Source organism: Idiotropiscis lumnitzeri, chromosome 2 (assembly GCF_059441095.1).
Source record: "Idiotropiscis lumnitzeri isolate Australia: NSW breed Sydney's pygmy pipehorse chromosome 2, RoL_Ilum_1.0, whole genome shotgun sequence".
Taxonomy (NCBI): domain Eukaryota; kingdom Metazoa; phylum Chordata; class Actinopteri; order Syngnathiformes; family Syngnathidae; genus Idiotropiscis; species Idiotropiscis lumnitzeri.
Genome location: NC_142392.1, coordinates 21,786,845 through 21,797,323, shown reverse-complemented (window position 1 = coordinate 21,797,323; position 10,479 = coordinate 21,786,845). Strand labels below are relative to the sequence as shown.

General features: G+C 41.2%; 1 protein-coding gene across 1 annotated transcript; it reads left to right on the top strand.

Moving 5' to 3' along the window:
• The first annotated feature begins 6,516 nt into the window (after window positions 1–6,516).
• On the top strand, window positions 6,517–8,133 carry LOC148341959 (uncharacterized). Its single transcript, XM_088288728.1, has one exon. The coding sequence runs from the start codon at window positions 6,571–6,573 to the stop codon at window positions 8,122–8,124; it is 1,554 nt and encodes a 517-aa protein (XP_088144854.1). The 5' UTR covers window positions 6,517–6,570; the 3' UTR covers window positions 8,125–8,133.
• Window positions 8,134–10,479: the final 2,346 nt, after the last annotated feature.

Genomic DNA, 10,479 nt, shown 5'->3' with positions numbered 1-10,479 from the left:
CGAAGCCGACGACCGAGGACAATCGTGGCCACAACAAGGATTTATTTTTTATTTTTTTCCAGGATTTCTTTTCTTTTTTTGTTTTTTTGTTTTTTGTTTATCTTTTTTTATTTTTTGGACCTGGTCCTCGACTTTGCTACTGGATGCTGAAAGTTGAAGGGAGGCTGCGGAGAGAGACGTTCAGCTCATCTTGGGTGAGTGTGTGAAGTCCGAATGTGATGAATGAGTGTGATAAATGTGGGCATTTGAAGGGGTACGTAGTTAAATTCTGCGTTAACAGGAGGGCGGACTCCTCTGCAAGTAAGTAGTTAAATTCCGTGGGGATATTGTGGGGACTAGACAGAGTAAGTCTTTAAAACTGTGTAAAACCGTAAGAATACTAGTCAATGTTACGTGAAGAGACAGAGATAGTCTATAATACTGATAGAGGATAACAGGGGTGTATCCTCCACGCGCGTTTGAAAGGGGAAAAAAGAGAAATAAGGGGAAAAAAGACGAGGGGAAAAAAAATAAAAAATAAAAAGGGAAAAATAGTGTGAATGTAAACGTGTGCATGGAGGCTTGCAACCTCATTTTGGAACAGGAAAATTAACTGACAACTGTCTGGGAAGCAGAGGCAAGAATTCTCCGCCACTTGTGGTAGAAGCTTGGGAATTACCTAAGACAGAGCAATTGTCAGCCTGTTCAGGGACTGGAGGACAGGTTAGTCACCCTAGGTGAACCACTGTCTTGCAACATGGGGAAATCAAACAGTAAAAAAGCTAGCAAAAACGATCCGAAACAACAATTAACGTGTAAGGACTGGAAATTTATAGAAAGCCAATGTCCGGATAAAGTAAAACATTTAAACTCATGGATAACAAAATATGAATTCACTGGTCAGCTTAATACACACAAAATAGTCGATTTACAAGATAAGATAAAAATAAAATGAAAAAATAATGTAAAAAAGATGGATAAAGATGGATATGAAGATACAGAATTTTGGATGACAATGGCACTGAGACGAAAAATAGATAAGAATAACAAAACCAAAAAAGAAAACGCAGATAAAGGAAAATGGGAAGAGGATGAAATTATGTTTCAAAGAAAAGAAGATAACGAAACCGGTCCCGTAGGGGTTGTAAAAAATAAAAAATCCCTCCAATCATCCTTATATCCGCCACTTCCTATTTCACCCGAATCGACCGGGAATAAAGCTATACATACGCGGAGTAAGGGAAATTTAGGAGTTAGATTTTCAACAACAATGGGAAAAACTTTTTCTCCGGAGTCACTAAAAGGCTCCCCATCGGAAGAAGAAATACAAGACTCTTTTCCGATGATAGAAGTTGCTAATCCTAATATTGATGATGCGTCACCAGTAATTCTAGTGCATCGAACATGGACACAGGATGATGTTAAAAAGGCGGTAGAAGGCATTGTGTACCACAAGGTTGATGTGAACGAATTTTTGCAGCAAATGGAAGACCTCAGGAGGTCTTACCACTTAAACGGAATAGAAGTCCAGCAAATCTGGATGGCTGCTCTGAAAGGTGATTGGCATAACATTAGAGGAGATTGGGATCCAAAAGAGTGTCAGGCTGTTCTAGCCCATGATAGCCAAGAACTCACACATCGCGTCCAAAGACTAATGGAGCGAACTAGAGAAAAATTCAAATTGAGAGCTAATTATACGGCTATAGGAAGAGTAACACAAAAGGAAGGAGAATCGTTTGATGATTACCGGGCCAGATTAACGGCGTGTTTTAAAGCAAATAGCGGCATTCCTGAAGACCATACTGAAGGAAGCATTTTTGAGGAGCAGTTAAAAAATGCCCTCCACGCAAATGCGCACCACACTATTCACCAATGGGTTGAAAAACATTGGGTAGATAGAGCAACAGGCACGCTGGAACAATACATTAACCAAGCGTTACATGCTGAACGAATATTGCAAGCTAAAAAGAAAAAAGCAGATACTTATGGTTATTGAGCCCGGGGAAAATCAATTTTATTTCCAAAACCGTGCTAAAGGTTTCAATCAAAAAGCGGGGCTGCTTCAAAGGTGGGATTTAAAACCGCGCCCCAGAGGGAGAGTTAGAGGAGGTCTTGCAGATCAAGGACGAGGCTATGTGAGTCCTAGAAATATCACTTGTTGGAGTTGCGGTGAGATAGGACATTTCGCGAACGACTGCCCTCGTATCATTTTTGGCAACAATTCCCACAATAAAAATAAATCATGACTAGGAAGAATAAATATCCCACAAAATGAGATGGAGGAACAAAATATTGAGGTAGACGTTGAACTAAATTTACAAGATATTTTAATATTTGATAATTCCAAGCCGGAGGTACAGCTAACAGTAAATGGTAGACCAATTATTTTTCTTTGTGATTCGGGAGCATGTAGAACTGCGTGTAAAGAACCAATTCCGGGAGCTTCAATGACAAACAACAAAGTGTTTGTCAGGACGGCTCAGGGAGACTTATCTGAAGTTTCTGAGACACACCCCGTTTGGATAAGAGACCCTTTAGGGGGATCGTGTAAAATACCAATACTGGTAGTACCAAATTGTCCAGTAAATTTGCTGGGAAGAGATGGGATGTGTAGATTGGGGTTAGCGTTAGTACCGACAGTTGGGGGAAATATGGTGGTAAAAAGAAAATATGAAATAACAAAATCAGATTTGCATGTGATAAAAGGCCTCGGAGAACCGCATTTTTATTATTTGCTACACATGACGAACAAACCGCCATTTCGTACTGGGGAAAAATTACTTCGAGAAGCTAAACATTTTATGAAAAAACCGCAGGATGAAATGGATAAAAACGCCCTCCACGTAACAATGTGGTATAAACAGACTCCAGGCCCAGATCTTAACTATGAGACTGAATTATACAAAAACACACCCGAAAAAATAGTAATTGATTATTTGTATACTGATAAACTGGGGACTGCAGGTGCAGGAGTTAGACTGCCTCATACTTTAAATCATTTATACAAGGGAATAACACCACACATATCTTTATTTAAACCCTTTGAATTAAGATGGAGAGAATTAGGATCGTTTGTTCAAAGAGGTAGACATGCAGATGATTGGAAACCAGATAATAAAGTGCAAGGTGTGGAGCATAGTGAGATGGAAAGAATGACAAGAAAAGCATTGTTTTGGGAAGTGCAGGCCGATGCGAGTCGTTTCCTTCACCGAATGTGACAAAAAGGAGGTTCTTATCTCTTGACGAAGGAAGAGGAAGACAGTTTAAAGGAAGTACCAGATTTCCTATGGGCAACATTACCGTCAGACGTAGGACTTATTAGAAGCGCGCAACCCGTACAAATTAAACCAAAAACAGAATATCGACCTTGTATTAAACAATATCCATTAAAACCAGATGCGTTGGCGGGAATACAACCAGTGATTGAATCATTGATTAGTGCAGGAGTAATAATTGAGTGTCCAGATTCTCCATGTAATACACCTATTTTTCCAGTAAAAAAGGCTCCGCCTTCTGTAGGCTGGAGAATGGTCCAAGACCTACAAGCAGTAAATTCCGCCGTAGTACATAGGGCACCCTGTGTCCCTGATCCACATACTTTATTAAATTCATTAAGACCAGACGCAGCGGTCTTTACAGTAATCGATGTGAGCAACGCATTTTTCTCAGTCCCTGTTCATGAAGATAGTCAGTACTGGTTTGCGTTTACACATAAAGGGAAAAAATATACATTTACCAGATTACCACAAGGGTACTGTGAAAGCCCTACAATTTATTCCCAAATTATGACAGCTAGTATGTCTACATTTGAACCGCCATGCGGAAGCCAAGTCTTGTTATATGTGGATGACATTTTATTAGCTTCAACAAACATACAAAATAGTAAAAGAGACACTGTTGCTTTATTGTGTCATTTAGCGAAGGAAGGACACAAGGTAAATAAAAACAAATTACAGTTGTGGAAAGAAGAGGTTAAATATTTGGGTCATAATTTAAGTAAAAAAGGAAGAACAATTTTAGAAGACAGGAAAATAGCTGTCTTGCACGCTCCTAAACCTTTAACTAAAAAACAGATGATGTCATTTTTGGGACTAACGAATTATTGTAGAACGTGGATTCCAAATTATACAGAAATAGTTGCACCACTTTCCAAATTGATATATGAAGATAGTTTAAAAGTGTCTTCACCTTTGCGGTGGTCCACAGAATCAGAGCGGGCATTCTGTGATATCAAGCAGGCCTTGGTGTCTAGTACGGCCTTGGCCTTGCCAGATTATTCTAAGCCTTTCGTCCAGATGGTGGATTGCAAGGGTGACTACATGACATCATTATTGGCTCAACAACATGGTGATAAACTAAGACCTGTGGCGTATTATTCTTCAAAGTTAGACAATGTGACACGTGCGCTTCCTCATTGCGTAAGAGCTGTTGTGGCAGCGTCACTAGCTGTAGAGAGCAGCTCAGCAGTCGTGCTTTTTCATCCATTGACCTTAAAAGTCCCACATGCAGTATCTGCACTGCTACTGCAGACAAACATGGTATTCTTATCACCAGCACGACACTTATCCTGTATGGCTGTTTTGTTATCACAACCGCACCTCACATTAGAAAGATGCACAGGTTTAAATCCAGCAACTTTAATGCCACTCCCTGATGATGGTGTACAACATGATTGTCAGGAACTGGCTGAGCAAACGACTAAGTGCAGGGCTGATCTAAAAGATCAACCCTTACAGAACGGAATTATTCTTTTCGTTGACGGGTCATCTAGGAAAAATGAATTCGGGAAAACACAAACTGGTTATGCGGTGGTCACAATAGACACGGTGTTAAAATCAGAACCACTTCCTTCTCATTATTCAGCCCAAGCTGCTGAGTTGGTAGCCCTAACTGAGGCATGTAAGTTAATGACTGGTAAAGCAGTAACAATTTATACTGACAGTCAATATGCTTTTTCAACATGTCATGTATTTGCGCAATATTGGAAAAATAGAGGAATGATAACATCCGTTGGAAAACCCGTAACACATGCTGAACTCCTATCCAAATTGTTATATGCTGTTCAATTACCAAGCCAAATTGCAATATGTAAGTGTTCCGCACACACTGTGGGCACTAATGAAATTACTTTAGGAAACGCGTTCGCAGATAAGGCAGCGAAAAAAGCAGCCACCAAGCCACTCATAGGTGTGGCCGAGTGTGCGCCGCCAGATAACGTCCTGCGAGACCACATCCTTATAGACATGCAGCAACAAAGTCCTATACAGGAGCAAAAATTATGGTTAGACAGAGGAGCTACTTTAGCTAATGGTATATATATCAGTTCAGAAAAGAAGCCGATTCTTCCAAGAAATCTTTTTCGATGGGCTGCTATTTTGACACATGGTGTATCACATGTATCAACGGGAGGGATGGTAAGACAGATAAACCAATTCTATACAACATATGGCTTTAATTTTTTCTCAAAAAGATTTTGTAGAACCTGTATGATCTGTGCTCGACACAATTCTCAGGGAAACATGCGCCCAAAAAGAGGACAGTTTCCTCAAGCAACATACCCTTTCCAACGAATCCATATGGATTTTATTGAATTGAGTAAAAGCGAGGGGAAGAAATATTGTCTTGTTATTATTGATGCATACTCAAAATGGGTAGAAATTTTTCCAGCAAAACAACAAGATGCACTTACAGTTGCAAAATCATTATGTAAAGATATAATACCAAGGTATGGTATACCAGAAATAATCTATAGTGATAATGGAACACACTTCGTGAATACAATCATAAATAAAATAGGGCAAATGTTTCACATAGATTTAAAACACCATTGTTCATACCACCCTCAAAGTGCAGGCCTGGTGGAAAGAATGAATGGAACGATAAAAAATAGACTGAAAAAATGTATGGAAGAAACTAAACGTCCATGGACTCAATGTATAGATCTTGTAAAATTGCATATCAATATTACAAGTTCCACAGGACTGACACCTTATGAAGTTCTTTTTGGCAGACCATATAGGGTACCTTATTTTTCCACACAGTGGGAAATTGATAATGAGGCCAACCTAGCCGATCACATGAGGAAAACTTTAGAGAAAAGAAATGAATTGATATTGCCAGAAAGCGAGTGTACTTCTCTTCAACAGGACGAACAGGTCGTTCCGGGAGACTGGGTTCTGATCAGGAGCCTAAAAAGGAAACACTGGAACTCTCCGAAGTGGGAAGGCCCTCACCAAGTTCTGCTGACCACACCAACTGCAGTAAAAATTGCAGCACGAAACACCTGGATCCACCTTGCGCATTGTAAGAAGGTCATCTCAACCGAGACACTCGACAAGGGGAAGGTAGGCAAGCCTGGTGACTAGGTGGGGGCAGATCAATAGGATCTGAAAACATTTTAGGCCAGTGAAGAACTATAAGCCACCCTACCCTATTAGGGGTCTCTCGGCCGATATGACTTTCGCGTGGATAAAGTTTGAGATTTTGTGCTGTGCAGCCTTGGTTGCAGTGAAAGCTTTGTATACACCAACATATACACCGATAAATAATAATAATGGACATTCAACTGAAAATCTTAGGTTACCTGATAAGATGGACTTTACATCATGCGCTAGGAGCAACAGCATTGCTGACTCAGCAACAATGATTTGTTTGCCGACTAACAAGGTGACAACTGCTATTATACCATGGTCTGAAGTTAAATTGAGTGAAGCATCCGTTTTCAAAGTAGGACAACATGCGTATAGTGCGCAAAGTTATGGACGCCGGTACACATGGTACTTAACTGTGAGAACTAGAAGATGGGATGGACTGGTAGCAGAAACGGGACAAGACTGGTCTGACTGGACGACTGAAAAATGTGCAAAAACTTTGCGGAAGAAACTTTCATTAACACACGTAGCGATAGGAATTCAGTTAACTATTAACTCGACAAATTGGGGATGCGACAATAATCCGTGTGAAGAATTAGATTTAAGCCCATACTCTCAAGGGGTAGATCCTTATCATACTATTGTAATTTGTGTATCTACCATTTTAAAGAATCCCGTTGAGGCTACCCCTATAAAAAATATAGAGACCAAAACTTCGATGAAAAAACGATCTAAAATGGTGCTAAAATTTAAAGGAAAACTCTCTGTAGATGATCACTTTTTGGCTGTTACAGGAGTTACCCAATTAGGAAATAATTGGCTACTATTAATGGAATCAGCTGCTAAGACTGCAAATTCTAGCTGTGTTTCATGTATGGGCCCGAGACCATTGCTACGAGTAATTCCAGCAGCTCTTCCATCGACATGCCTTTTAGAAGTAATGACAAAATTGACGCCTAATGCGGATTGCATTGCTTGGAATGATGTCTACCCGGCTACGAAAGCAACGAAAGATAAGCCTATCTTTTCGACCGATGTGGCAGTGGCTAACTTTACTTGTGTTAATCTTACAGGAACACAAAATAGAGTGGGAGGCTTATCATCAGCGTGGTGCAAAACAACTCTGCTCCAATCAGGTACACTACTGCCACGCAGCGATGTGTGGTGGTGGTGTGGGGGTACTAAATTATTTGATTCATTAAAGGACGCAGTTGGAACTTGTGCATTGGTGTCACTTCTCTTACCAGTGTCTATTTTTCCATCCACAGCAGGGGACATTCAAAGAGCAGTTGAAGCCCACGAATCCCCCTATTATTACGCCAGGAAAAGACGAAGTGCTTCCTGGAGGGATGGTGATATGACCTATTTGGATGCAATTGGCCAACCAAGGGGCGTACCAGATGAGTATAAATTGGTAAATCAAATCGCAGCGGGGTTCGAGTCCATTCTCCTTTGGATTACACCGAATAAGAATGTGGATCGAATAAACTACATACACTATAACGTGCAAAGATTGGGGAACTTCACTGAAGAAGGATTTATAGCTATTAAAGAACAATTGGCAGCAACATCACTCATGGCATTTCAAAACCGCATCGCGGTGGACATGCTGTTGGCAGAGAGAGGAGGGGTTTGCGCCGTGATTGGTGATCAGTGTTGTACTTTCATTCCTAACAACACTTCTCCGGAAGGGTCCCTCACAAGAGCCATTACAGGCTTGCGCGCCCTGAACCGAAAGCTGAAGGAACACTCAGGTGTGACTACCTCTGCATGAGTGGTGGAACAAAACGTTTGGTAAATATAAAAATTTGGTATTTTCGGTAATGATTTCTATAACAATGTTCACCTCAATCCTTGTACTGTGTGGATGTTGTTGTATTCCCTGCATTCGCGTTTTGATTGTCCGACTTATCTCAACAGCTCTCGCTCCAACAAATTCCAAACTACAGGAAATATATCCTTTGATTGATTACAGAAGTGCTGGTGATGGAGGAGACACTGATGACCAAATTGATGACGACGACTGAATTTACCTGGGAGATACTATTCGTTAATCCAAAACGCTCAAATAAAAAAAAAATAAAATAAAATAAAAAATAAAAAAATTAATAAATAAATAAAGAATGATAAAGGGGTCTACATTTGCTATCAAGCTAATGATTTGATGGAATTAAATCCTTGGAAGTTCCATTGATGATAATTTTTTGGGGCAAATGTAGAATAAACAGGAGGGAATGTTAGAATAATATTAAGAGGTTATTATACATTTGCCGTGATGCAGCTTATTTTAATATGTAGTGCATATAACATGTTGCAGTTTAATATAGTGAACTATGCTGAGTGTTTGCAGTGTGACGGGGTGATACAGGGAGACACCTCTACTGCAGGGAGGTGTCTGCAATTGGCGGGGCGGTGGCACTTCTTCAGAAGTGAGGTTGAAGTAAACAACATCCAGAAGAGCCCTGATAAGTTGGCATCGAAGTCTGAAGCAAGCAACTGGGTCCTGATAAAGGATGTTGACGTCAAAGTCAGCTGCGATCCATGGCGACACCCCAATGATAAACCGGACTGAACCAGCTTTTGAGAAGACGAACTGTACCACCCTTGAGTGTAATCTGATTCCCCGATGTTATAAAAGGGAATGTGTGAAAAGCATCGAGGAACGGGAGGGGAGATAAAGTTGTCAAATAAACTTTGTTTAACCTTTCTGTCTCCACAAGAGCTGTTTGTCTCTCCTTTTAGCTCACGAACACTATATGTCAAATTGGCGAACCTGACACCAATAGAAAATTAGTAGAAAAGTTCATTCCAGTAGAAAATTAGTAGAAAATGTCATTCCCTCCTTATGGCCTCAGGTCCCTGAGGCCATCTTTCCATACTCACATCCTGGACTCCCGGAGGGCCACGGCTACCCCCGCCTCCTGGGGGTCCTTTTGAGGGATCATCATGTACTGACCACCCGGAGGGGGTGGCCCCAACGTGCGTTCTATTGTCTTAACAGTCAATGATCTGATACATGGAATACAGCAACATCCGCATAACACCATAATAGCGGCAAACACTGCGATAGAAATCAGTACTGATGCAATCAGGCTTTTATATTTACCAAAGATGTTTAACCAGTCAGAATACCAACTGGTGTCCACACCTGAGTGCTCCTTCATTTTGTTACTTAGCGTGCGCAGGCCCTCCAATGCCTTGGTAAGGCGACCGTCAGGAGATGTATTGTTGGGAATCAGAGTACAACACTGATCCCCAAAAATACCACACACTCCTCCTCTTTCGGCCAACACCATATCTAAGCTTATTCTGTTCTGGAATGCCATAAGTGACGTGGCAGTCAATTGCTCATGCACTGCCTGGAGTGCTGAGGTGGTAAAATTCGCCAATCGTTGGACATTATAGTGGACATAATTAATCCGATCCACATTTTTGTTTACTGTAACAAACAGGAAAAGGCTCTCCCATCCTGCCGCAACTTGATCCACCAATTTATACTCGTCAGGGACCCCTCTTGGGACTCCAATTGCATCTATATATGTGGGATCCCCTGCATTCAACCATTCTTGCATGTCCCTTCTCTTCCTGTTAAGGAAGGGGATTCTCCCCCATTTTCCAACACCTTCCCACTCCATTCTGGCCAGATCTAAGGCTGTCACACTAACTGGCATGATCAGCGTTACCAGTGCGCACTTACCTGAGGCATTGGTGGGCAGTCTATCGTACAGTACTTTCGCTCCACACCACAGCCAAACATCAGCACGCGCGAGAGGGATTCCTGCTGGCACAGACACATTTTCACTACACCATGACTCCCGTATATTTCCAATCCCAGAGCCAGTCCCATTTAACTTTAGACAGGTGAAATTTTGTTTTGCAACTTGGGTATCAAAAATAGGCTTTTTCTTTTCCGTTCCTGTCAGTGGAAAAGTCAAGTCCAATTGGCTGCACTCTCCTTGAAGAGTCTTATTATACAGGAAACCCATGAGGCAAGTTTTCGATATGGCAGTTGCTGCCACAATTTTCAGAACTGGTCTTGCACCTAGGCACACCAGACAGTTCTCGTAAGTATTATTCGCTGCCTGCTCAGCCATCAGGAGCCAATTATTAGTGACCATCGAAATACCTG

Excerpts from the sequence above, each read along its gene's own strand:
- LOC148341959 (XM_088288728.1), top strand. The coding sequence starts at position 6,571 with ATGGACTTTACATCATGCGCTAGGAGCAACAGCATTGCTGACTCAGCA.